The sequence below is a fragment of the Lepidochelys olivacea genome (genome assembly GCF_965140295.1).
Source record: "Lepidochelys olivacea isolate rLepOli2 genome assembly, chromosome: 5".
In the NCBI taxonomy this organism is placed as follows: Eukaryota; Metazoa; Chordata; order Testudines; family Cheloniidae; genus Lepidochelys; species Lepidochelys olivacea.
Window position 1 is genome coordinate 26,911,655 of NC_140415.1, and position 27,579 is coordinate 26,939,233.

Consider the following 27,579-nt stretch of genomic DNA (forward strand, 5'->3'; position numbering starts at 1 on the left):
CCATATTTAGGGATCTAAGTAAGTAACTTGATTTTCAGAATTGGCAACCACTTGTTTTCGTCCCATAATCTTTAACTCAATGCACCCAAGTGTGAAAATGTTGGCCTAAGGTTTTTTTTACATTAACTTATAAACATTTCAGTTATTGATACTTTATCACCTACCATCCTCTGAGAATGTGAATTGCAGCAATGAAGGAACAAGGAAAGAAAGGGAGCTCTTTGAATGATTGATCTTTCTACATCGTTGACTAAACCAGCCTGCCTCAGCCTACAATTAAAAACATATAAAGCATTAAAACTAGCTAGGTAAACTAGCCATGTGAACTCCTGCATGATGACGCAATACACATAGTTTTCATGAACCCAATTTTAAAGGGACACTCTCTATTTGAAATGTAGATAATTTAAAAAAAAAAAAAAAAGTAAAAGTTGTTTCAGAAACTTAGAAGCCTCTGAATCTCAAAGCCATTGTGTGTGGTTTTCTAATCACATTTTCCATTTTTGGGGTGCATGGGTGTGGTTGTAATATCTTTCTCTCTCCTGCAATGTGTCAAGAAACGATCCAAACAAAGGAAACTGATTGGCTGATTGTTACAGCCACCTGCTGAATATATCTTAAAATTAAGATTTTAACTTCTTTGGGCAGGGATTTACTTTTACAGGACATTCCACAATGGGCCCATGACTTAGTTGGGACTTGCAAGTGCTGATATAATGTAAATCAATAAAAATAATCAGTACTTTCTTCTGTTTATTGTAATAAAAAAATAAACAGCCTATAAAAGACTTTAACAGTGCCGCTTTAGAGACAAAGGACTGGGCTCAAGTCTGCAGATTGAGTCAGTGAAGTAAAATTAAATTCATGACAGCAGATCAAACCTCATCCCAGTCAACTTCTAGGTTTTATCAGTCTCCAATAATCAGAACAGCTGCTCCTAGTAAGGTGGTTTTGAAGGTAGAGATAAGATGGTTGGGGACAGCAGTGTCTGTAGAAGTTGTCAGAAAGGAGATCTCATGATGCTTGCCCTTTGCAGAACAATTTTTTTTGCTCATTTCTCAAATAAATTAGCTTATCATGACTATAGGTTGATAGTATTTCTGTATTAAGAGCTCAGAGCTATCACTCAAATAAATTAAGGCAGGCAACAGAATTGTGGAAATGAGGTGACAAGATTGACAAATTTTCAGTTCCCAAAACCCCAACCCCATAACCAAGAACAAAAATACCTTTGCATAAAGACTATATTCACCTGATAAGCTACTTCATATAAACAGCCATCCTTTCCAGCCAAAAAGATACGGCCATTTTCAGTGGAAGTTATGGTTAGAAGATAGGTATTATCAGTAGGGAGTGAATAGAGAGGATCTGGAAGCAGCTGCATTCCTCCAGACATGCTGTCATTCAGGGCTCCAGAACCTTAAAGAAATCAAGAAAAAACCCCCATCACATCTGTTAAGTTTGCTTGTTTAAATACCATGGTATTGTGATTTAGGACTATTTCAGAAAATCAGGAAACACTATAGTGAGACTGCAGCTTAGTGGACTGCCAGAGTTGGTTTCTTTCTTTTCTTTTTTTTAAAGTCACAGCAAGTTTTGTTTACATTTTACCTCTCTCGGAAGCTTATAATCAATACAATTAATATCCCAAAATCCTGACAAATCTAAACATAAGACTTCCCAGTTTGTCTATCAAACAGAGACATCATAACAACAACCTATTGAAAATATATTCTATTTTAGCCCTCTAATATTCTTACTCCCTCATAACTTTCTCAAAACCTCTCATTTATTTTTTCTACTTACACATTTCATGTGTAAAAATATACAGTACTGGGCTTGAGTTTTCTGTGGTTCTGAATCAAATGCCAAAGAGTTTAGAATTTGCCAATAAGGGTACCTTTACATTGCATTTTGCTCCAAGTGGGAGCAAGCCTCCCAGCCTGGGTTGACAGATCGGGGCTAGTGGGGTCCCACTAGCACTCTAAAAATAGCTGTATAGACAGATCTTTGAAGTTGCAGCTCAGGCTGGAGCTCAGGCTTGAAGCCATCACCAGCCCTAGGCTTCAGAGCCCAAGCCACAACTTCAAAGTGCTCTCTAGACAGCTATTTTTGGAGAGTGTGAAAGAGCACCATTACCTAGAGTCTGTCTACTGGTCAGGAAGGCATGCTCCTACTCGCTCCAAAATGCAGTGTAGATATACCCTAAGACACATTAAAAACTGATGCAGTTCACATGCTGCTCCTCCCTCAACACAATACTTGATTACTGGGAAACAGTTAACAGTCAGAGTATCTTCAAAAAGAACTAAAGGGTGGGTAACAGAGAAGATACTTCTCTGAATCTCTTGCAGGACAGGATACTATATCCTACGTGAAAAGGATGCTATAAAGTTCTTTCACCCTGGATGCAGAAAGCCATAGAATTTTAGGAAAAGCCCCTTAGCATGCAGCTTAATATTTTTTAAATTACATGACTAGTAATAAATTAATGTTGTGTGGCAATTAATTCGCAACTGAGAATATTATCCTAGAAATTTATATTTACTTGGGATGCGAGAGAGAATTACCTGCTTGCAAATTAGCATAGCTAAGTCCTAGAATCACTATATCCACAGGAGTGGCCAGAACCAGTAGGTATCGTACATGAGGCTGGAAAATACCTAAGAAAAGAAGAAAAGTTAGAACTTAGTTCAAGGCCAGTACACCAGATTCATACTAAGATCAACATCTTCCCTGCATGCAATTTACAATGGTCTGAGGGTTAGTCATATTGAAGGTCTGACAGCTTGTGAAGCGCCAGAATTAGAAAACTATATACCATTCAGATGCCCAATTTTCCAATGCTTTATCTCATTCTATTCCAGCTCTGACAAGTCATGAAATATTGAGTCTTAAAATGATATTCTTATTACTATCTTCTTTTAACCTCCAACCCTACCCCCTCTCTCCAACTCTGTGTCCAATCTGATGTAAGCAGCTGTGACCAAAAGAACTACTACAGCTAGAAACCAATATTTCATGCCAGCTGACAGCAAGTCAGAATTCCTAGTTTTCAAATAGTATAAAACATTAGATTGTAACTTAGCAGTAATTGTAAGATCTCTAATGTTCATGACTACCTCACTACTTGTGACTTGTAAATCCTTCCATAACGCCTCTAGTTTCGTAAAGAAAATTAATCAGTTTTTTAAATTTTTGACAGTGTTCAGCAGCTACAGAATTCTGGTCACTGTCATGCATTTTTTATTACCTGCCTTTGGCTTCACAAGACCCACAGCAAGAATAGTTTCACTAAGACCATCAAAATAAGCAAGGTCTCCCCTGTCAACAAATGAGAAAAAATTACATCAAAGCACAACAGAAAAGACTTTCAATATCCAATAATTTCTAAATATACAGAATCTGAAACTTTTAAATTCTTCTGTTACTATACAACAATTGTAACCCATCTTCTGCATTCTTTTCTTAGGGTGGAAGCAAGACCATTAGAATGGCACTGACCGAAAAAAGTCATCATAATAGCTATGTAAACAATCCTCTGTTTGGAATGAAGTAGTCATTTATGCTTTAAGTTTCAAATTTAAAATCCAACTGTATTTTTAATTCTCAGTTCCTTGTCTATTCACACAGTCTATTTTGTAGTCTATAGTACTCCCAAAGTTAGTCCAGATATAGCTCAACAGGAGAAAGGGATTCACTGCACTATTCACAACCAACTTTCTTTCCTTCCTTCCTTCTTTCTGATAAAATTATCTAAAGTGAGTTTAATTTACTATGGGGAAAAAAATCTATATATAAAAAAAACCCACCTGTAATACCGTGAAGTTAGTATTATTCAACCCTATTGGTGCATGCATTTTGGAGATATTAACTAACCCTGTGTAAAGCACAAGTCTCATTTAAATCTCCTCTAGAAGTGTAATAATTCAGAAGAAAAACTGCAGTTACAGAAAATAAGTTATACTATAGAGACACATAAGGAACACAAACCCAGGCACTGAATGGGCATCACAAGCATCTCTCCCTGAGGCATTCAAAAAGACTATGAATTTATCATCATAGTTTTATGAATCTTTAAATCATAAGTCAGGTAAGATATTTATATTAATAATAAATGTAAGTCAGAAAGCTTTGGTATATCTTCATCATTCTAAAGCCACATTATAAACATAAAAATAGCTGACTGTGGGAACATGATTGCCTACTACATATACACCATAATGCATGGATTAAACCTAGTCAACCAAGTTAATTGCTGTATGAGCATATGGAGTCTAAAATAAAAACATTCCTCTTAAAAATTTTGAACTCAAGCTCAATATAAATACACCAACAACTTTAGGAGAGTAGAGAAGCCCAATACTAAAGGCATGCATTTTCCTTACCCATCTCTTATCCCCACTACACCAAAAATCCAGAACCTGAAATGATCAAGGTACCTTAAAATAAGTACACTTCTGTGCTGAAACAAACCACTCCCCTTATAACCATGACTTAATTCAGATTTAACACCATATATACCTGTAGAAATTTGTTTTCTACATACCCATCTTCATAATTCCACATAAAAATGTCACTGTCAATAGTCAGCCATGCCCTGCTGATATCTGAAAATACTCCCATCATACAATTACATTGCATATCTGAAATACCACAGATGTAAGGAATAATGTACTCAGGCTAGCCATGACAAAATCCCCATCAGGCTATTTTAAAGTTGTAAGAATATGCACAGATACTAGTTAAAGAAGTTCTGTATGTGTGTACGAGAAGCTGACATATTTTGACAAGTGTGAAAAAATAAATGAAAACTACCTTTAAAAGAAATCAGATACAGATGTTGGGGGAAATTTCCTTGGTATTAGCTGTGCACCTCCCAAAGCTATGACATCATACTGCAGCTTTCTCTGGCCCTGCTTTGTTTGAAGATATTGCATATCAAACACATGGGGCATATTCACTATTTACTGCTGGTAAGTACCAGTAATACCAATGGACGTTCCACCTGTGCATCATAAATAGACTATGCTCCATGCTGGGAAAACCAATAACTACCACTGTTGATGCTTGGGCAGAATAAAATGTTCTCTCCTCAGACACCTTTTTACAGAGTTGGTGGGGGAAAAAAAAAGCACCATTTTGTAGCCCTATTACTTAAATGAGCATTAAAATTGAACAATCCATTGAAAGCAATAATGACTATTTTCACTTTCAAGGCCTTTCAGGCCTATCCCCACACTACCTACCACCAATGATGCCAGCCTCCATTGCCCCCTTGTTAAATTTCCAAAATAAGCAATTTTGTGCTTACTCCCATGCTGCCCCTCATGCTTGGCGGGAGTTCTACATAAATGTCTGCAAAGCTACATCATTTTTCACCTTCAAATCCTTAAAACTCTCCTTTGCTGTGCTGGTGCCTACAGAACGCTTGATAGTAGTTAGGCTGCTGGTGTGTTGAGATTGCTGCATATCATGCTGACTAACACACACTCACACACAAACCAAAATCTGAAATGGTGCCCCTGGTGAGCCAGGAGTGGCCAGAGAGCTGTGGGATGGCCCGGGGCTCTGGCAAGACATAGCCTCCTCCATGCGATAGCACAGAGCCAGCCTTGAGCCACAGGCTGAGTGCCACGCACCACGAGCTGCTGCACAGAAGTAACACCCAAAAATATTTAAATAAATGACATTCTATTATTTTTAACAGTGCAATTAAAACTGTGATTAATTGTAACTATTTTTTATTCTTGCAATTAATTTTTTTTATCGTTTGACAGCCCTAAAAAGATATGCACCTCACGCAAGTAAGTTATTCCACTTGATTTTAAAAGCACTTTATTTTTACCTCTAACATATGCAGACCCCTTTAATGTAAATGTACTAAAATTGTTATGACAAACATACCCAACTGTCATTAAGCATCAAAATTACAATATGTAGCTGCCGATTATTGAAGCAACTTCACATAGATGGACCCCTGTAACTTCTTGGGAGCCATATGGACTCCAGGGTGGGTGTGTGCAGGATAAGGGTCCATCCAGGGGAAGCTGCTTGAAGGATCAGGGCCAAAGCGATTATGAAATAACAAAAGTTCATTTATAAAATTATTATACACACAAAGTAACATGCTATTTTTATTAGGATACGTCCAAATTGCTCCACTAGCTCAGGGGGAAGCGGGACTCTGCGGATTGAACTGATTTCTGGAAGATTGGGTATTGAGAGCAAACCAGGTCCTTGCAAAGGATAATCCATATCGGACATACCAGAAACTGTGGGACTACCTGCAATTAAAATAAATAAATAAAACACTTTAAAGTTTCATATGAAAAACAAGTTGTCAGCCAAAAAATAATACCCAATTGATACTTTACTTCAATTATCCTTAAGAGATTTCCCCTGCCCCAATATTTGAATTAGCAAGCACTAATTTCTGTTAAACCTGAATTAGACTACTTTATATTCCTCTCTTAATTTTGGTTGATTATTTCAGATAAATGGACAAACTAGAAAGTCCTTAAACCACAGGGAAGAACTAAACCAAATTTTAGCCCCTGATCCTTCAAAGACTTAAGCACATGTTTAATTTGAAGCATACGAGTAGTATTAAACATGAGTTTAGCATGTGTATAAATGTTTGTAGAATCAGGACTTTATACTGTAAATCCTAAATGAGACATGAGCAAAAGCAAAATTTACAATACACAAATAATACAAGTGCACTAAGAGTAACACAGCTCACTCAAAATATTTATGAAGTATTTTTAAAAGAGGGACTTTCACAATTTCAAGAGTATTTGTTTAAAGCCATATCTATAATATACATTTTAAATAAAGAAAACAAATAAAACATCTAGTGCCCTCCTAAAATTGGCTGATAGGCTCTCAAAATCTAATTTTATATATATGCTATAAGCACCTTCCATCCGAAAGGCTCTCGTAACTTGTTCACAAACTACATTGGTATAATACAAGTGAAATACAGTCCCCTCTGTCTATTATAAACTCCAAAGTTTACATTTGCAATGTTTTTCTCCTGCCACCAAATGCAAGTTAGGCTAAATGCAAGGAGAGTCTCCTTTGTGGGAAGAGACTTATCAGACCAAGAAAAGTGACGGTCTGTAAAGCTTCCTAAATGTTGTCTTCCTTTCCCTTTAGTTACACTTTTGACAGCTAAGTAACTTTTGAGATATTTTCATTTTAGAACTGCTGTTTCATATTCTATATTAGTGAAATCAGTTTTAAAAACTGTACTCTTTATTTGAGGAAAAAAGAGAACAAGATGTGTAATCTGTCCATGCACAAAAAGTTGCAAGATTGGGGCCTTGGTTTGTTGACTTTACCCTCTTTGGATGCATTTAATCATCAATCTCTCCCCCCTTCTTTTTTTTCCGTTTTCCTCCTAGAGTCAACCCCAATGCTATCGCTCACTATAGGATCATTTAAAATGACAGGTGCTTTAACTTAAGTAACTGTTACACGTAAGCGAGGTGCTCCTGACAAGGGAGAAACCTACATAACCCATCAAAGATGACTGAACTGAACCACAAAGGAAGCAAATTCTCAACATACATGAAATATGGGCAATAAACTTAAGGCAAACTGCAGGAATTATCTGGCAGCGCTAGCCTTAGTCACCTGTGGATGCTCACAGCTTGTCTATGGTACCAGCCCGATGGATGGGCAGCAATCAATCCAGTGGGGGAGAGGAGGAGTCGATTTATCATGTCTGGTATAGACTCAATAAATTGACCACCGATCGCTCTAGCGTTGACTCCCATACACCACCTCAACGAAATCACAAGGGGAATCAACAGGAGAGTGTCTCCCGTCGACACAACGCGATAAGTAGATCTAAGTATGTCAACTTCAGCTACATTATTCACATAGCTAAAGTTGCATAACTTAGGTCCATCCCTCCATAGTGTAGACCAACCCTAAAGCGCCTCATATGTCAGGGTATATCTACAGTGCAACAGAACGCCCTCAGCTGGCCTGGGCCCATTGGGCTGGGGCAATACAGATTCAGGCTCCAGCTCTGACACCACACAAGAGGCGAGGGTCCCATAGCCCAGCCCAAATATCTACACTGCAATTTCACAGCCCTGAAGCACAAGCGCTGCAAGCCATGGGTGTTTCACTGCAGTGTAGACATAACCTCGGAGACTCCTCAGCGGAACCAGGATTCTGAAGTGCAGTTTTCACGACCATCCGGAGGGGCTGGAGACTAGAGACGCCAGTGCCCCACGAGCTGCAGTTTTGGCTGGATGTGACTGCCTGCGGGGGGCCGAGGGCAGGAAGAGGGTCGCAGAGGCACAGTACAGGGCGCTCTGGCACTGCTGCCCGCAGAGGGTCCCCAGAGCAGCCATCCCTGCAGGGGAGGTGGGGGGTAGCGCGCGGATCCCCGCGTGACCACCGGGCCCCAGCGGGATGAGCCGTGTGCGCCCGACCCGGCCGGGGAGAATCACAAGGGGAGGAGGAGGAAGCTCTGAGCGGGGGACCAGAGCGGTGAGCGGGCCCGTACGGATCCTCACCGGGCGCCGGCACAACCAGCAGCTCGGACAGGTCTGGGTAGCAGCGATCATCCTGGATCTGCCGGTCGATGATGCGGCCCGCGTTCTCCAGCGCCTCCTGCAAGGCCGGGGCGGCCGGGCTCATCGCCACAGGCATAGCGATATCGGCCGGAGAGAGACAGGACCGCGCCAAACCCCAGCAGCCACCGCGCCCGAGCGTCTGACGCACTTCCGCCTCACGACCACTCACTTCCGGCGAAGGACGCCCCCGCAGGGAAGGGTTAAGTTTAAACTGGTCGCTGTGGTGCGGCGTCGGCAGGGAAGAAGATCCGGCGATGGATGCAGAGGAGACCGTTGGGGTGGGGGCGCTGGCGGCTGAGGCGTCTCGTGAGTGAAAGGGGAGGGGCAGGATGGAGAGCAGGACCAGGGGCTCCGAGAACCTGGCGGGGGGGTGGGAGGAGGAGGAGCGCCGCGCGCCTGCCCTGGGCGCTCGCACCTCGACTGCAGAGCTTGGTAATCCCTGGGCTCTTGGATCGGGCCGGGCCGGGCCGTGTGCGCCGAGGTGACGGAATAAAAGAGCTCGGTTGCTCCTCTGAGGGCTGGTCTTAGCAAGTGACACCTCCCCCCCCCCCCCGGTCAGTGCCGAAGTCACTAGCAGTACCCAGCGCTTAGATGGGTGGTATCTTCTCAGCCAGCGTGTGATTTAAGTCCCGCTGCGCCCAGTCTGCGTCTCAGCGACAAACTCTCCTGCTGGATTAGCGTACAGCGCCGAGCGCCCCACGAGGCCTACATCCTTCCCTGTTCCTCACAAACAGCATGTTGTTGTTGTCTGCTCTCAGGCAGAACATTAAGATATGTTCAGTGAAGGCATGTCTAACATTAGTCTGTAATCTGTTGTTTGTACTTGATAAAGTATGAGGCTAGAGTTTTTAAGACCACAGTGTGGGCCAACATCTCTATTATTTATGAGTATTACTGTAGCAGCGAGATTGGAACCTTGTTGTGCTAGGCACTCTGCATACACACAGTAAGAGAGTCTCTGCAGTGAAGAGCAGTCTAAAAAGCCAAGACAAAGAGCACAAGAAAGGACATCTCATCACCTGCGTTGTGCATGAACAAACTAAGGGCTTGTCTACACTGGCACTCTACAGCGCTGCAACTTTCTCGCTCAGGAGGGTGAAAAAACACCCCGAGTGCTGCAAGTTTCAGTGCTGTAAAGTGCCAGTGTAGACAGTGTACCAGCGTTGGGAGCCGTGTCCCTCGTGGAGGTGGGTTTTTTTCAGAGTGCTGGGAGAGCTCTCCCAGTGCTCAGCCGTGACTACACAATCCAATGCTGCGCCAGTGCTTTAACATTGCCAGTGAAGATGTGCCCTAAGGCACTGAGAAATTAGGGGACTTGTCCAAGGATATACTTGATGTCTGTGGCAGAACTGGGAAGTCCCAAGTTAATATCTTAATTGCAAGACTATCCTTTCCTTAAGTAGAAGATGATAAATGGGAAAGAATTAACAAAGAGCTATAAAGCTGCTGGACTATTACCAAATGAAGTGCAAACCAATTAAATAAAGATGTTGTTAATAAAGGCTAGGATTTTTCAAACAAGCCTAAGGGAGCTAGGTACTATCGTAATATTGGGCCTACAAATTTATCCTAATTGTAAGCAAAACTATAAAGTGACTGTTGAATATCTCAGCCATTACACTTTATAACCCTATCCCATTGGACACTGAGGCCTGGTTTACATCTAAAACTTAGGTAGACCTAGCTACATCGCGGTTGACTCAGCTACATCACTGAGGGCTGTGAAAAATTTCATGCTCTGCACACTGTAGTTTTGATGATCTAATCCCCAGTTTATTCACAGCTAAGTAGATGGAAGAATTTGTCTGTTGAGCTAGCTGGCGCCACTCAGAAAATCACTGTAGTGTCTATACTACAGTGGCAGATGGCTGAGATTTGAGCCTGTGTTTGTGCAATGTTTAGATAGAGTTCTCTCCAACTAACCATGCTGCTAAACCTGTTTGGGGGGATGATGCCAGGGACTTACAAGTGCAAGAAATATATTGGGGAAGGAGGACTATAAAGGGTAACTGGGGAACATGGAGAGGGAAGTGAGTTTGGCTGGGAAAACAACAACCTGCTTGAGTGCTGCCACAGCAGCAGGGACAAGAGTCTGTCCAGCACCATATTTGTGGCTACGATGTACTATGTGTGCAGCTCTGCTTATCCAGTAGGGCTGCTTCTCAGTAGCCGTGGGTTCAGAGAGTCCTGAGCGGATGTCTTTAGGAGTCTCTGTGAGTGGGCCAATCCCCTTGTGGCAGGGCTCTTCTTGATCTGCTGCAATCTCCCACGCAGTCACTTCCTGCTGGTGGAGGTGGCTCCTGTTGTGCTTCCTGGTGCAGCTCCAGCTGAGCAGCTAGGCACGGAGGGCGATGAGTGGCCACAACTGGGGAGGTGCTGGAACGGTGGGCTCTATGCACAGAATTTACTCTAACCATTCTGTTCCTTTGTAGATATGGAGCTGGTGGGAGGACCCCATCCGGAGCTAGCAGCCACGATGGGCTTCTCAGGCTTCGGTAAGTCCAGGGCTCATGAGAAGGGAAAATGAGGCACTGTCTGTGTGCTGGAGGAATACACCTTGTGCACTGGGAAAGTACTGGTTGGGGATGGTGAAGGGGGCAGTAGGCAGGAGTGTGAGTCTCTCTGGAGTAGGGTAGCATTATCCATAGCTGGAAAGCCTAGAGTACCTCTTGGGGCAGGATGCACTTGTTAAGGGTGTTGCAGTTCAGATGAAGCTTAACGCTGAAGCTTGTTTGTTCTTTCCCCAATTTTATATTATGGGTTGTGATTTAGAAGACTGTAAAATGCTCCTCAGTGGGTTGTACTATAGTATTTGTGGATTTAACTTTGACAATACTCTTGGAAATGCAATGTAAAAAGCATGGTAACATACGCTATCCAATTCACATCAATCACAGTAACTGTATATAAACTATGTGTGTATAGTGGGGAATAGGAGGTAGATTTTTTTGAAAGGCATGAAGGGCAGTAAGGTGCCCAATTCCCATTTATGTAACAGTCCTAGTGAGAGAGTTTTAATCTGAAACTTGAATTGAAGAGCATCTGAGTTACCCTGGTCACTTGCTCATTTTAATCTTCTGAAGTTCATGTTACTTGGTTTTAATCAAAGTTTCTTTTTCACTCATCTTTTAGGAAAGAAAGCACGAACTTTTGACTTGGAAGCAATGTTTGAACAAACTCGAAGAACTGCAGTGGAAAGAAGTAAAAAAATGCTGGGTAAGATAGGTGAATCTCCCATGCTTGTGTATTTGACAAAAGGCTAACACACAATAATCTAACGTGTTTAACACTTGCCTTGTTTACATGTAGGTGTGAAAACATGTTGGAGAACATGTTTTAAAAATACACTTCATCATAGTGTAGACTGCTGTAGTGGGGCTGGATCATGCTGGGATGACATACCGGGACTTTTGCTGCGTGGAGAATGCCGTTTTGTTCTCGAAACAACATCCTCACTACAGTGTGTGGTGCATGCACAGTCACGCTACATTGAAGACACCATTTGTTAGAGCAAAATGGTGTCTTCTGCATAGCATGTGTGTGTGCAAGGTCATGCTGCCAGGGGCGTTCCAGTAGCTTCCCCTTGAGGACTTCACCACTGAGTGTGGACAAGTCCTAAATAGTTTGGGATCCGCTTACTTGAGAGAGACCTCTCTCTCCAGGCCACACCTTTGTGATTGAGATCAGCAAAGTTGCTGAAGCTCCCTTATTATAAGTATAAGGAACTACTTCCAAGTCATTATTCTGGACTATCTTTCAACCTTGGAATTTGTTCCCCACACCCTCTGGTCAAAAATAACCAGAATTTGTTAACTTTCAGGCATAATACAAGGCCTGTGTAATTACTGATCCATTCAAGGAGGGGATGGGCACAGGGGTACAGGATTTGATTATCATGGTTCTGATTCTATACTGAGAGCCATATGAACACACTTCTGTGCAGATGCCTATTGGCTTTGGGGCTCTGAGCATTTGCCGGAGTATACCTGCTTTGTTCTTAGTTCAGGTTTGGGCCTAAGTCTGCTGTAAATTATGTATTTATTTGCTGGTGTGAGGAACACTTTGATGATATTGTGAAAATCACTTGTATAAGAGGGTCAGAGCATTGACTTAAGCACCTTTTAAATATTGAATAAATCTAAATAAATGTTTCTTCATGTTGAAATGTGTGATGCTGGTAAACCATGTGCCAGCTCATGCCAAAGTCACCATGTGACATTCCCCAAGGTACAGCCTGGACTGTTGCACAGCTGTGCCCCCTCAGTTCGCCAACCTTTTACAGACTTTGCTTTGAGAGCAAGCACTCTTGGCCTGCCCTCACACAGCCCCCAGCATGTAAATTAATCTGAGCTATTCTGCAAAAATGTTTGCATCAGCCACCCTTGAATTACACAGTAGAGCGACACAGCAAATTCCTTGTCCCAGACTTTCTCCACAGAAATATGTGTCTTGTACAGCCCAGCACCCGTCTGGACAAGAATACAAGCTCATATAAAGTCTGTCATTTCATTAACAGAAAATGTTATGCACAAACCTTGTTACCTCAAACTGAGTTCCCAAACAATTCAATCCAAGCAAACTGTTTTAGATAAAATAATAAAAAGTTTGACTACAGAAAGCAAGATTTTAGGTGATTACAAGTAATAATGCATAAAAGTCAGAATTTTTTATAAAGAAATAAAAGGTAAAACACACTAAGTTCACTATTAAAGCAAAAGTGTCTCTCATCACATGTTCTAGCAGTCTTACTGGCTGAATTTTTCAGCCAGGATCCCTCTCTAGTCCAATGATGCTTCCTTTGTCTTTCAGATGTTTTTGATGCTATGAGTAGAGATGAAGGGAGAGATGTTTTGTGTCCTCTGTTCTTATCTCGTATAGTTATTTTCCTCTTTAAAAATCATTTTGGTCTGAGGTTCAGAAGACACACAAAGTCTATTTGCATGGGAATCCTCAGCTGTTCCTTTGCCAAGATGTAAATTTCTCACTCACACCCTTCTTCCTGCCAAAGAATGACCGGTTAACCAGGTCATTGAATTGTAGGACTGGAAGAGTGCTTGAGAAATCATCTAGTCTAGTCCCCTGCAATCAGAACTAAGTATTCTAGTCCATTTGATTATGTTAACACCTGCCTGAGGCATCAGTTTGCCTTTTGTCTCTGAGGAACTGGTTCGTGCCTGCCTTTCTAAACTTGGAACATGTCTCAGCAATGTCATATAGTAGACTCTTATTTCTCCAGTACAATAATGATCAGCAAATTATGAGTTTTCAAATGGTGCCTCACAAGGCATACTTTGTAAAAGTGGTGGACATAAGGGTACAGACTTGTAAGACCCCATGTCTCAACTGAACACTGACAAATGCTTAACTGGAATCATTCTGGCTCACCTGTGTGTTAGTATTGTTAAAGTAGGTGATACAGTTATATAAGAATGTTTCATGTTTACATTTTTTTAAATGCTTGAGAGTTGCCGTATGTACTAATTTCACTTATAACATCTATATCCCCTTATTGTATGGTGTCATAAACATACAGCTAAGGATAGCATAAAATCCCTCCTTTACCTGAAAGGGGTTAAGAAGCTCAAATAACCTGGATGGCACCTGACCAAAAGGACCAATAAGGGAAGATGATCCTTTCAAATCTGTGGGGGGAGGTTTTGTTTTGTGCTCTCTGTTTGTTGCTCTCTCTGGGACAGAGAGAGACCAGGGCAGGAAAAACACATCTCCTAAAACACTACCTAAAATAAGCATCTAAGATTACAAATTGTAAGTAATAGTAAGGAAACGCGTTAGATTATCTTTTGTTTTAGCTTGTGAATTTTCCCTATGCTAAGAGGGAGGTTTATTCCTGTTTTTTGTAACCTTAAAGTTTTGCCTCGAGGGGAATCCTCTGTGTTTTAAATCTTATTACCCTGTAAAATTACCTTCCATCCTGGTTTTTCAGAGGTGCTGCTTATACTTTTTTCCTTCATAATAAAGTTCTGTTTTAAAGAATCTGATTGATTTTTAGTGTCCTACAAATACAAGGGTCTGGTCTGTGCTCACCTTGTTTACCTATTTGGTTGGTATATTATTCTCAAGCCTCCCCAGGAAAGGGGTGAAGGGGCTTGGGGGGGATATTTTGGGGAAACAGGAACTCCAAGTGGTTCTTTTCCTGAATCTTTGTCTAACTCACTTGGTGGTGGCAGTAATACCGTCCAAGGACAAGGAAGAATTTGTGCCTTGGGGAAGTTTTTAACTTAAGCTGGTAGAAATAAGCTTAGCGGGGTCTTTCATGCTGGTCCCCACATCTGTACCCTTGAGTTCAGAGTGGGGAGGGAACCCTGACATAAGGTAATATTTAAGCATTTGTATTTTAAGTCTCTCTGACTGTGTAATCAGACAGAAGAGAGACATTAACTAGTGTAAACATTGGTCTCCAATGGAAGGTATGTCATGTCCTGGCTAACGAGCAAGGCCCTTCAACACTAGAGAGATTATTGTGGAACATGAAAGAACTCTGCTCCTTTCCTGTCCCCGATGAGTCATACAAGTGAATGCCTCCCATCAGCTGAGTTTGCAGCTCAGAGCAGAAGGGACTAGGGTAAGGGAATAAACCCCAAATAAGTAGTAATTGTATCTTTTTGCTGGTTGGACTCTGAGCGACAGGATTACTAGGCATAAGCAAAAGAGCCAAGTGTTTTGTCTGGCTTAGCCCTAAAGGGGCCTATAGAGCTTGCTTGTCATAGAAGTTTCTATTACTTCAGAAACTTAAGTTATTTACAAGGTTAAAGCAGATATGTAGACAGATGAACTACAATCTTATTTTCTTATTAATAAATCTGTATAGTTTATTAGAGGATTGGCTACAAGTATTGTCTTTGGTGTAAGATCTAAGGTGCAATTGACCTGGGGAAAGTGACTGGTCCTTTGGGACTGGAAGTAACCTTGATTTGATTTGTGGTGTTAATTAGGCTAAGCTGGATGGTAAAACAGGTCAGAGCACGCTAAGGGGACTGTCTGTAGCTTCATGTTAAGGGTGTTAAAAGTGAAACTCAAGTATAGTGCTCCAACCAATGTTTGAGGTTTGTGCCCTGGACTTCTTAACAGTCTGCCCTGAGATTGGTACTCATGCCCTTGAGCCACAGGACAGCTGGACACTGATGTAGTTATAGCAGAATTCACATACTACAGGTCAAGTATATAGATCGTAACCTTAGTGCTGCTAAAGTTTAAACTGGATAGTGAGAGTTTTAAAGGTTAAAGAGTAGACACAATGGGTGAATTGCTATCATATGATGATCTTGGGAGAAAAGATATTCAAGATACATTTTTTTCAGAAAGAATATCCCTGTGACTGGGGTTCTGGAGGGAGCCAGCTGAGGTCACTCAATTAGGGGGAACTGCAAAGAATAGGGCAGACAATCACCAAAGCTGGTGGATATTCCAATACTTAAATTTAACAAACCAGCACAAAACAGCTTCTGTTATACCTCATTGATTGCTCAGAAGTCAACACAGTTCCCCTAAAGTAACCTAGTCTCAGACCTCCACCTAGTCACCCAAGTCAAATATGAGGATTAATGAAAATCTTAATCATAAAAGAAAAGGTTCTACTAATCCCAAAGGTTAATGAATATTCCAGATCTTACCCAAGTAATAAGAATTGGCTGTAAGTATCTAACTATAGGCTTGTGATGTAACCTTCTGTTTCCTAAGCACAACCAGTAATTATTACACAAATTAACATAGGGCAACTTATCCATTAGGTAGTCTATCACAAACTTCAACGAGACATAGACAATGACATTATTTCACGCAAACTTTCTTCTAAATGTTAATATCCCCTTTTGATCTCTGAATTAATAGTTATAGTGACAGACAGGAACTATCTGTTTACATGGCTAATGTTTATGAGTATACAGACAATTAGTATCACTTCCAACAACATAAGTTTGCATTTCAAAGTTCTAGCCCATCTACCATGAATGGCCCTAATTAACAATTGCAGATCTTTCTAACATGACATTAAAGGTTGGCTCTGGGTCATTCAGCCTGCAAGGTGCTTAACCCTTTCTGGCCATGTGTTATACTTTGTATAAGATTCATTGCAATTATATAACAGTGATAATAATGATTTTCATGATTATGTTCTAATTAGACAACTTCACAATCTCCTAAAAAGAAAAGCCCAGTTCAGGAGCTGAGAGCTTTGTTCATAAGTTCTGACCAAGTAGAGTCCGAGGACCCTTCTGCCTCAGACACTGCAGAGGAGAGCACTGCAGTGGAACTGGACCAGCCCAGGAAGAAACAAGCACCAGAGACTGAGGGTGGAATTGTGGATCAGGGAGGCCGAGGCCACAGTCAAGATCAGTGAGGAGGTAGAGGAGAGAGCCCACCAAAGACTCAGGGTCAACAAAGAAGTTGATGAATGAGTCCACCAATGATGCATGGAACAAATTGAATCAGTCAAAGCCTATGAGGAAGCTGAGGAGAGGGCACAGAGGAGGCAGATAAAAGCTCAAATATTACAGTTCTGGTTATTGGGACAAGTAAAAGGAGCTTTCCCATCCAGTGAGTCTAACCCTCCCACCCCCCCAAATGGAGTGGGAGGAAGTCACTCAATGTATAAAGAAACTGACTGTGTAGAAGAATTCCTGTCCACCTTTGAGAAACTGTGGGATGCACAATATCCCAGTGGATAAACAGATATCTGTACTCTTGTGATGTTAGCCTGGGCACAATCTGCATTGCTGAATAGCTGTCTCCTGAGTTCTCAAACCTGGGATAACTTTTACACAACTTTACTGGTGAACAGCCACTCCTGGCCAGTTAACGCACAGCCTCCAGCATGTAACTTGCTACCAGCTGCACAGTATTGAGTGCTGCTAGTTAACCACTCATGAATTATGCTGCAGAAGAACATCAGCAGATTCTCTAGTCCCAGACTTGCCCCCAGAAATGTCTTTTCTATTGCCCAGCATTTTGCTGAACAATGCAAGCTCATATAAAGCCTCATTTCATCAAAAGACAATGATGTATACTAGCTTTGTTATCCCAAATGGAGATTCCACCACAGTTTAATCGAAACACACCGGTTAGAAACAGAAAACAAGTCTATTAACTACAGAAAGAAAAGTAATGAGGCATTGTCCGAATTGGTTACTAAGACAACAAAAAGATAAATTAGGCATTTCGCGTGTATTTTAACAAGCTAAAATGGATTGAGAACAAATATCTTTCTCACCAGATGCTTTGCAGTCCACTGGCTGAGTTTTCTTTCACCAGGACTCCCCTTCTTTTACCCCTACCTCCAGTTCAGTTCTTTAAGAGTTGTTGAAGTCATGAGCAAAGATGGAGGAGAGTGAGATCCAGTGTTTTTCTCCCCTCTTTATAATTCAGTTCCTTGTGTTAAAAACATCCTTGCAGAGTCATGGTGACAAACAGCCACCATGTTTGTGGATGTGAGGTTTGAATTGTCCTTGTGATGAAATGCAAATTTCTCGTTCACATCTTCCTCCTACCAGAGAATGGACCTTTAAACAGGTGACAGCTGATTAACACCTGGCTGGGGTGCTAGTATGCCTGTGTCTCTGAAGAACTAGTTTGGGCCTGCTTTTCCAACTTTAGAGCATGATACAGCAATGTTATACCATAGAAACTTACAATTTTGACACACATTTTACCAGGATAGTAAAGTTTAGCAAGTTTGAGTTTTTAAATGATACCTCACAAGGCATACTTTGTACAAAATTTGTCACTCTATAAAAGTGGTGAACATGATGGTATGGACTGTCACACCTCTTAACCAGATTAACTGGGAAAGCCAGACAAGTTTTTAATGGTATTGAGGAGGCCGATGCTACTGTGTATAAGAAATGTAAAGGAAATATATTGAAAAGATTTAAGATTATCCATGAGCCCTCAGAATGTTTGACAATATCACTCATTTTGAATACATAAAATGTGTAATTTTATGAGAAAATAGATATTGGGGTGGGGGCTAAAGGTGATTATAAAAAACTGTTTGATCTGAGGCCTAGGAGCAATTGTTATGAGTAGTTACAGAAGAGGTAAAGGCAGCTATGTGTGACAAAAAGCCACACACAAATTTATAGGCTGCTGTCATAAATGTAAAGGGAAGGGTAAACCCCTTTAAAATCCTGGCCAGAGGAAAAATCCTCTCACCTGTAAAGGGTTAAGAAGCTAAAGGTAACCTCGCTGGCGCCTGACCAAAATGACCAATGAGGAGACAAGATACTTTCAAAAGCTGGGAGGAGGGAGACAAACAAAGGGTCTGTGTCTGTTGGTGTGCTACTTTGCCGGGGATAGAACAGGAATGGAGTCTTAGAACTTTTAGTAAGTAATCTAGCTAGGTATGCGTTAGATTATGATTTCTTTAAATGGCTGAGAAAAGAATTGTGCTGAATAGAATGACTATTTCTGTCTGTGTGTCTTTTTTGTAACTTAAGGTTTTGCCTAGAGGGATTCTCTATGTTTTGAATCTAATTACCCTGTAAGGTACCTACCATCCTGATTTTACAGGGGGTATTCCTTTACTCCTATTTACTTCTATTTCTATTAAAAATCTTCTTGTAAGAAAACTGAATGCTTTTTCATTGTTCTCAGATCCAAGGGTTTGGATCTGTGGTCATCTATGCAAATTGGTGAGGATTTTTACCAAACCTTTCCCAGGAAGTGGGGTGCAAGGGTTGGGAGGATTTTGGGGGGAAAGACGTGTCCAAACTACGTTTCCCAGTAAAGCCAGTTAGAGTTTGGTGGTGGCAGTGGTTATTCCAAGGACAAAGGATAAAATTAATTTGTGCCTTCGGGAAGTTTTAACCTAAGCTGGTAAAAGTAAGCTTAGGAGGTTTTCATGCAGGTCCCCACATCTGTACCCGAGAGTTCAGAGTTGGGGAGGAACCTTGACAGCTGCAGAAATTGCTGATGAATATGTTGAATCAAGGGCCCATGGGGGCCCAAATCTCAGGGGAAGGGAAATCCCCATGTCACCCAACTTTGATTAAAAACAAACAAAACAACAAAACAAACAAACCAAAAACAAAACCCAAGGGAGACCATAGTTTAAAGCCCCCTACCAAAAGGGAAAGTAAGTAATCTACTGTCACTGTCAAGTATCAGAGTACCATCACTGTGGGGCTCCTGGCCATTTAGAACCAAATTGTCAAAAATTTAAAGTAATCCCATAATCCACACCTTCACCTGCCACTACTCTTGCTCCAAAGATAGCAGTAGGGCAGGAGGAAATAGTGAATATTAGGATTGAGGTCTTGGGAGTGTAGTGAAGAATTTATTTAAACTGTTAAGGTAAATGGCAGGAGGGACACAGCATTCCAAATCACTTTGGTCAAGGAAAGTTCGGTAAGAGAGGAAGACGGACTTGATCCTTAAGGTTGAGGATTTTAAAGGAGATACTATTGTGGGCATTAGCATTCTACTTCCTGCTGATGTTTTAATAGGCAATGATATTTTGTTCATCTCATAACTCGCAGCCAGAAAGAGTATAGCTCTTGCTCACTTGGCTTGTCTGTGGACATCAGGGAGGGTTGTGAGGATGAGGGAAATGCCCTCAGTCCTTTGTCAGCTGAAAGAAACAGTTTGTTCCCATAGGAGTGGTTTAAGTATTCCATTGCTTTGTCAGAGCCTGCTTTTGAGTGCAACTCAAAATAAGTTTACTGAGGCTCAACAGGCTGATCCTTCCCTTCATAAGGGTAGGACTGCAGCTCAGAATAATACCCTTTCTTGGGAAGGAAAGAGTAGATTTCCCCTCACTCCCTCCCCCCCCCCCTTGAATGTGGTTTGTTGTACAGGGAGACTCCCTTAGGGGGAAAAAAGGGCACTTTTTGTGAGGTTTTCAAGCAGGTGCTTGTGCCTGCTACGTACAGAACAGAATTGCTGTAGGTAGCTCATGATTGCCCCTTTGCTGGACATGTACAAGTGGAAAGAATCAGTGACAGGTTCGCACAGAATTTCTGTTGGCCTTGTGTTTGAGACAGTAAAAAATTGCTGTAAGTTGTCTTATGTTAGAACTTTAAGAGATTAAAGGGACCCTACAAGATACCTTTGCAGCTGTTGCCCATCATTAATCTTTGCAAGAGTATCTTAGATATTGTGGGACCCCTACCCATACCTTCCAGAAATGGAAAGAAATATCTACTGGTTGTGATGGATTCTGCCACTAGGTACCCAGAAGCCACAGCTCTGTCTAATATAGAAACTGAAACTATGGCTCCTACCTTAATTACTATTTTTAGCAGAGTAGTTTTTCTCAGGGAAATCTTGTCAGACTGTGGTGCAAATTTCATGTCTGTAGTTTTAAAAGAGTTATGGTAGTTATGTGGAGTGAGGCATACAATGGCTGCTTCCTATCATCCAGAAACTAAGTCTGGTAGAAAGATTCAGTGTGACATTGAAGTCTCTGGTGAGGTTCTCCTTTGAGGAGTGTCCCTGTGAGTGCTCCACTTCAGCTGAATGTACGTTCCTATACCTTTTCATTGGAGAATTTCAGCAGCAGTGCTTGTCTGGGTCGTGCATGCGCTGTCCCAATCTCGTGCTGTTGTTGGCCGCCTATCCAGCTCTATGTGACCAGACCACCCTTAGTACCTTCTCAACTGCCCTTGGCCTGAGATGGAGGTGTTAGAATAGCCTATTTAGTACTCTGGTTAGATTGTTAACCTTTTCTCCCCTTTTCTTTTTTCCTCTTAGAATTTTATTTTCTTCTTTACGCAGGTTTTGTTACCCCTTAGAGTAGTGTGTGTTCACCTTTAAGGTGAACCTGCTATAGTTGGAGCCATGCTCTGTTCACCGGGCTTCAAGTGCTGCCTTTCCTGCTGAGAAGTGATCCTTATTTGTGATGGACACTCCCAGTGTGTCTGGTGCCTTGGTCAGACACACCTCCTGCAGAAGTGCTCTCAGTGCCCCTACTTAAAAGCTTGCAACAAGAAGGCCAGAGATCTGAAACTCAAACTTATTGTAATGGAGAAGTCAGAGTGCCTGGTCTCTGACCCCGAAAAGCAGCCTCCCTCCGGACCCTGGTCCCCTTTGACCCATTCTGACAAACAGACTTCACCCTCCTCAAAGAGAGAGGCTCTTTGAAGGCTTGGAGTCGAGAAGCAAAGAGAAGCCTACTTTGTCGACCACCGTACTGACAGAGCTACCTAAATATGCAGCACCAATGCAATCTCCACAGGCTACGATGCCGCCTTCAGCTCCCTTAGCGCCGAGTGCTCCGACGTCAGCACCAATACCTACAATTACATTGGCACCGACTGCCTTGGTACCGAAACCATTGGTACCACATCAATTTCTTCACCACAAGCACTTCCTTGTCTTGTCAACACCAGAATCACCACTCTTTGGCACTATTGTTACTCTGGTGCGCATGGTACTGTGCCACCTCTCCTCACCTCTGGACCCTCCATTTTTCAGTGAGGATGAAGATGGTGCTTACTCATCATGCTACTCCTCTCCTATTCCAACTAGTATGTCATTAGGTCCAGCTGTATAGCCCAAATATCGCCACAGGACTGACACCCAGACATGGTATGGGCACCAGTGGATCCCACCACCTATGCCATTCTCTACTCAGTGGCCCTACTGGGACCCCTGAGGGGCATACAGGAGACAATACTCCAGGCCCCCGAATGCCTACAGAGAGAGGACTAGATCTACACCACCCTTAGTAGCTGCAACATTAGAGCCCCCAAGAGGAAATTTTTGAATAAGAGGAGGAGACCCTGGAACAGAAAATACCCCAACAACCAACATTTCTTCTTCCTCAGACGAGGCCATAATGCCTCCACCACTCACAACTGCCAGTGATTTCAAACGCTTTCAGGAACTGTTCAGAAGAATCACTGATTCCCTTGAGATTCCCCTAGAGGAAGTCCCAGAGTCCCAACATAAGTTACTAGACATTCTGCAAACATCTTCACAGATTACGCTTCCTGTAAATGAAGCGCTTATGGAACCAGCTAAAAAACTTATGGCATACCCCGGCAATAATGCTGTCCACATGCGAGTGAGTGGATAAATATATTACATTCCCCTGAAAGGGGATGGGCTTTTTATTTTCTCACTCCGCACCTGTCAAGGTTCCTTCCCCACTCTGAACTCTACAGTACAGATGTGGGGACCTGCATGAAAGACCCCCTAAGCTTATTCTTACCAGCTTAGGTTAAAAACTTCCTCAAGGTACAAACTTTGCCTTGTCCTTGAAGGGTATACTGCCACCACCGAGCATATTAAACGAAGAACAGGGAAAGAGCCCACTTGGAGACATCTCCCCGCCCCCCAAATATCTCCCCAAGCCCTATACCCCCTTTCCTGGGGAAGGCTTGATAAGAATCCTCACCAATTTGTACAGGTGAACAGAGACCCAAACCCCTGGATCTTAAGAACAATGAAAAAATCAATCAGGTTCTTAAAAAGAAGAATTTTAATTAAAGAAAAGGTAAAAGAATCACCTCTGTAAAATCAGGATGGTAAATACCTTACAGGGTAATCAGATTCAAAACGCAGAGAATCCCTCTAGGCAAAACCTTAAGTTACAAAAAGGCACAAAAACAGGAATATACATTCCATCCAGCACAGTTTATTTTACGAGCCATTAAAGAAAAGGAAATCTAACGCATTTCTAGCTAGCTTACTTACTAAGTTAACAGGAGTTGTAAGGCTGCATTCCTAATCTATTCCCAGCAAAAGCATCACACAGGATGTCAAAACACCACAGCAGATACATTGAGCAGAGAATTTGTCAGAACCACCAGTGGGAGCTAAACGACACAGTCCTGCAGAGCATATTCAAACACTGGAGTCACCCATTGTTCGACCTCTTTGCTACAGAGAATTACAAATGCCTACAATTCTGCTTGAGAGCAGGGTTGGAATCCTGATCCCTGGGTGATGCCTTTATCTTCAAATGGGACACGCCTCTGCTATATGCGTTTTCCCCCCATCCCTCTGCTATTGAGGGTAATAACATAAGGACTGACAAGGCCAAAGTAATCTTGATAGCCCCTACATGGCTGAGACAAACTTAATACTCATACTTGTTAAGGTATGGACCCTGTGCCCTTCTGCCGAACCTTCTGCCGCAGGATGCCGGACAAGTTTATCAACCGAACCTGGAATGGCTTCACCTGAGAGCATTGCTCCTCCGTGGTTCCATCATGATGAAATGATTGTTCGTCTCTAAGGTGCCGCAAGTACTCCTTTTTCTTTTTGTAAATACAGGCTCACATGGCTGCTACTCTGAAATCTGAAGATGTGAAAGACATATTATTAATCAGCAGAATGACAAGTACATGCAAGAGATTCAACATATGGTGTTACAACAAACAAGCCAGGGCCATTACTGCCCCTGTACCAATGATATTAGAATACATACTGGAGCTGAAGAAAACTGGCCGATCACTTAGCTCAGAGTACACCTCGCAGCTATTACTGCTTTTCACCACAAGGTTGTCGGTGTCTATTCACCCATCCTATCACCAAACGCTTTCTACAGGGGATCAGAAATGTCTATGTGAAATACAAGTCCATATCCCACCTTGGGGCTTGAACCTGGTGTCTTACTTATCTTCCATTTGAACCATTAACAACATGCTCTCTGATACATCTCTCAATGAAGTTAGCTCTCCCACTTAGCAGGCAGAAGTGATAATGATTAGGAAGGCTGGGGCTCTTATGTCACACCCAACATATGCCATATTTTTCAAGGACGAGGTCACCCTTAGACCTCATCCAAAATTTTTACCCAAAATATCTTTTCCACTTGAACCAACCAATCCATCTTCCCTCATTATTCCCCAAAGCTAATGGGAGTAAACAAGATTCAATACTACACACTCTAGATGTCAGATGCATACTAGCGTTCTACCTTGGAAAAGGTAAGCCCATCAGGAAGTCACTGAGGCTCTTTATTTCAACTTTGGAATGATCTAAAGGTTCTGCTATATCCGAACAGGCTATCTAAAGGAATTTCCAGGTGCATCCACCTTTGTTACCAACAGAAGAATCTACAACTCCCAGTGGGGATCTAAACTCACTCCCCCAGATCACTGTCAACTTCATTAGCCTTTCTAAACAATCTACTGATTATGGACGTATGTAACACATATGGGCGTTGGCACACACGTTCACAGAACACTACATGATTGACCAGGGCTCAAGATCGGACGCATTGTTAGGGCTTACTGTGTTATCAGTTACTCATGCAACTCTGAAGCCCCTTCCATCCACCAAGCAGCAGTGCTCTACAGTCACTTGAAGGGAAGCACCCACAGGGACACTTCTCTAAGAAGGTTACTCATCCTGTACAGGAACTGAGATTCTTCAAGATGGGTGTCTGTGTGTGCTCCACTCCCCACCCTCCTCCCCTCTTCTTCAGAGTTCAGTCTATGGACTCTGTGGTAGAGAAGGAACCAATGGGGGTCTGGTCGCACAGCACTAGACAGGCGCCCATATAAGATGGGGAGAGCACATCCACGACCCAGACAAGCACTGCTGCTGAAGTTCTCCAATCAAAGGTGCAGGGAAGCACATCCACCTGAAGTGGAGTACCCACAGGGACGCCCATCTCAGAGAACTTCAGTTACTGCACAGGACAAGTAACCTTCTCATGTGTTACCTAGCAAGAGAATGACTGGGATGTGTTGCTTCTTTATTTGTTGTTGGCATATTGGAGTGTACCCCAAAATCTACAGGGTTTGCCTCCTCTGATCTGCTTTACGGGAGACAGGTGTGGGGACCCTTAGACTCCCTGTTAACATAGTTGCACAAACCCACAGGGACCAATTTGAGACTGTTACTCTGGAGTCTAACTCTACAGGAGTGAGACAGGGAAATAGTCCATATCAATGGTAAAGAAAATGTAGTGGCATATGCCTTATCAAAAATAGGGGAACAGTGAGGTGTATATCAGGAGTGTAAGTGATATCTCTTCCTACACCATTTTTGCATTGAGGGCATGACACTGGCAGACCAGGTGCCAGTTCATGCCAAGGTCCCCATATCTCAAGTGAATACTGAGAGAAACATACCTGGAATCAGTCTGGCTCACCAGTGTGTTAGAATTATTAAAATAAGTATCAGGATTATATAAGAATGTTTTTAGACTTTATTGAATGCTTGTGAGTTGCTGCATGCATCAATCTCAATTATAATATCTGTACTCCATATTGTAAGGCGTAGCCTTTGATTTTATTTAAAGTGAATTTTGTAATGTGGTATTACACCACTATGGGTTCAGCTCTGGTGGCTACAGTTTCAAGCTTAACAGAGTGAAAGTCACTTCTGCTACTCGTTTTAGCGTTAGAGTCTCTAGGAACACAAAGACCAAGGGTGTGACCACACATATTCACAAGTACAAGGTCTAGTCTGTTTTAGAAGTTTTATTAAAGTTACAATTAAGGTTATGATTACCCAAGCATATAAAAAATTTATACAGACCTATGCACGTTACAAATATAGTTATACTCACATCCTTCACAATAGTGCTAGTGTCTGATGGCTCTCTCATGGCTTGATCATCAATAGAGGGATGGTTTCTGCTGGAGTCTCCCATAGGAAGCTCAAATTTCCCATTCTGGGCATCCCCTTTTTATAATGTGATTCTGTCTATACCTACATTCTGCATGTGTCCATAAAAGTGTCAGACCTTTTTTCTCTTCTTGGTCTGTGTCCCCTGGAAACTTAAGGGACTGCAATTTTCTATAAGCTGTGTAAATTCACTTTATGCTCATTAGCATTGACATATAACCTGTATCCTGTGGTTAAGACATGTCTCAGACATGCCTTTACAGTATTTTTATGACCTAATATTAATCTTCTGGGTAATTTTGAGCAATATTACCACTTGTTACCTCTCTTCCCATAATCTTGGGTATCAGGTTATTTTCCAGTCACTTATGTCCTCATTTCTTGTCTCCAAGGCCTAAAATAGCTAAAAAGTCTTGCAGGCCTCAGCCTACAGGTTCTTGCGTTTCAACTTGTCTTATTTATATCTACTACATGGTTCCTCTAAATACTGATCAATCTTATAGTTTTATAATCCTACAAATTATCTCTAATATACAGCGAATATGGTAACATGTTGATCGATCATATCACACGTTAAATGGACTATAATCATTGGCTACTAAGGTAATATTTACATATTTGTATTGTAAGCACTCTGTGACTGTTTAAATCACCAGAAAGGAGATTGACATTAACTAGTGTAAAGCGTTATGTCATGGCAAATGAGGAAGGCCGTTCGAACCAAGATAGACTATCCTTGAACGTTAAAGAGAATAATACTGTGTTGTTCTGCTCTTATTCCCCCTCCCCATGAAATGAGTCATGCAAGTGAATTCCTCCTATCAGCTGAGTTTGCAGCTCAGAGCACAAGGGGATGGGGATAAGGGAATAAAACCCCCTAACAAGATGGACCTGTATCTTTATGCTGATTGAACTCTGATGGGCAAGGATTACTATGCATAAGCAAAAGATCCCTCTTGTTTAGCCTGGGTTAGCTTTAAAGGATGTATAGAGCTTGCTTATCATAGAAGATTCTATGACTTGGAAAACGTAAGATAGTAACTCATTTGTGTACATATGTTAACCTGTTTTAACCTTGTAAATAACTTACTTCCTTTTCCTATTAATACATCTGTGTATAGTTTTATAGGATTGGATACAAGTTGTTGTCTTTTGTGCAAGATCTAACGTGCAATTTGTGATGCTGACAGACCAGGTGCCAGCTTAGCCAAAGCCCCAGGCCTCATTGAACATTTACAAATGCATAGTTGGCAGCCAGGCAAATTCACTTGTGTATTAATATAGATCAAAGTGATATTTAAATATAAAATTTATTTTGTTTAAACTTCATGAAAACTAATGAAATGTTACATGCACTGTTTTTTCATTTTTCTGTATCCTGTTATAAAGTAATAGCAAACATTTACATCATATGTACCCCTATAATTAAATAAATCAAATG

General features: G+C 41.8%; 2 protein-coding genes across 3 annotated transcripts in view; one reads left to right on the forward strand and one right to left on the reverse strand.

The window, feature by feature from the left end:
- Nucleotides 1–8,673, reverse strand: part of NUP155 (nucleoporin 155) — a gene marked incomplete at its 5' end in the record, with an annotated part of 47,582 nt that extends 38,909 nt beyond the window's left edge. The window contains 7 exons of the mRNA XM_084628339.1: nt 165–270; nt 1,253–1,419; nt 2,571–2,663; nt 3,254–3,324; nt 4,550–4,646; nt 6,150–6,287; nt 8,538–8,673. Of these exons, the coding sequence (XP_084484465.1) occupies nt 165–270; nt 1,253–1,419; nt 2,571–2,663; nt 3,254–3,324; nt 4,550–4,646; nt 6,150–6,287; nt 8,538–8,673 (808 nt within the window). The remainder of the gene's footprint in view (nt 1–164; nt 271–1,252; nt 1,420–2,570; nt 2,664–3,253; nt 3,325–4,549; nt 4,647–6,149; nt 6,288–8,537) is intronic.
- An 81-nt stretch (nt 8,674–8,754) lies between these two features.
- Nucleotides 8,755–27,579, forward strand: part of WDR70 (WD repeat domain 70) — a 272,758-nt gene continuing 253,933 nt past the window's right edge. Inside the window, exons 1-3 of one of the 2 annotated variants that reach the window (XM_084628341.1) lie at nt 8,755–8,903; nt 11,030–11,092; nt 11,730–11,813. In XM_084628341.1, coding sequence (XP_084484467.1) covers nt 8,852–8,903; nt 11,030–11,092; nt 11,730–11,813 — 199 coding nt within the window. In that variant the 5' untranslated portion in view covers nt 8,755–8,851. The remainder of the gene's footprint in view (nt 8,904–11,029; nt 11,093–11,729; nt 11,814–27,579) is intronic. The other variant, XM_084628340.1, reaches the window with a different exon arrangement.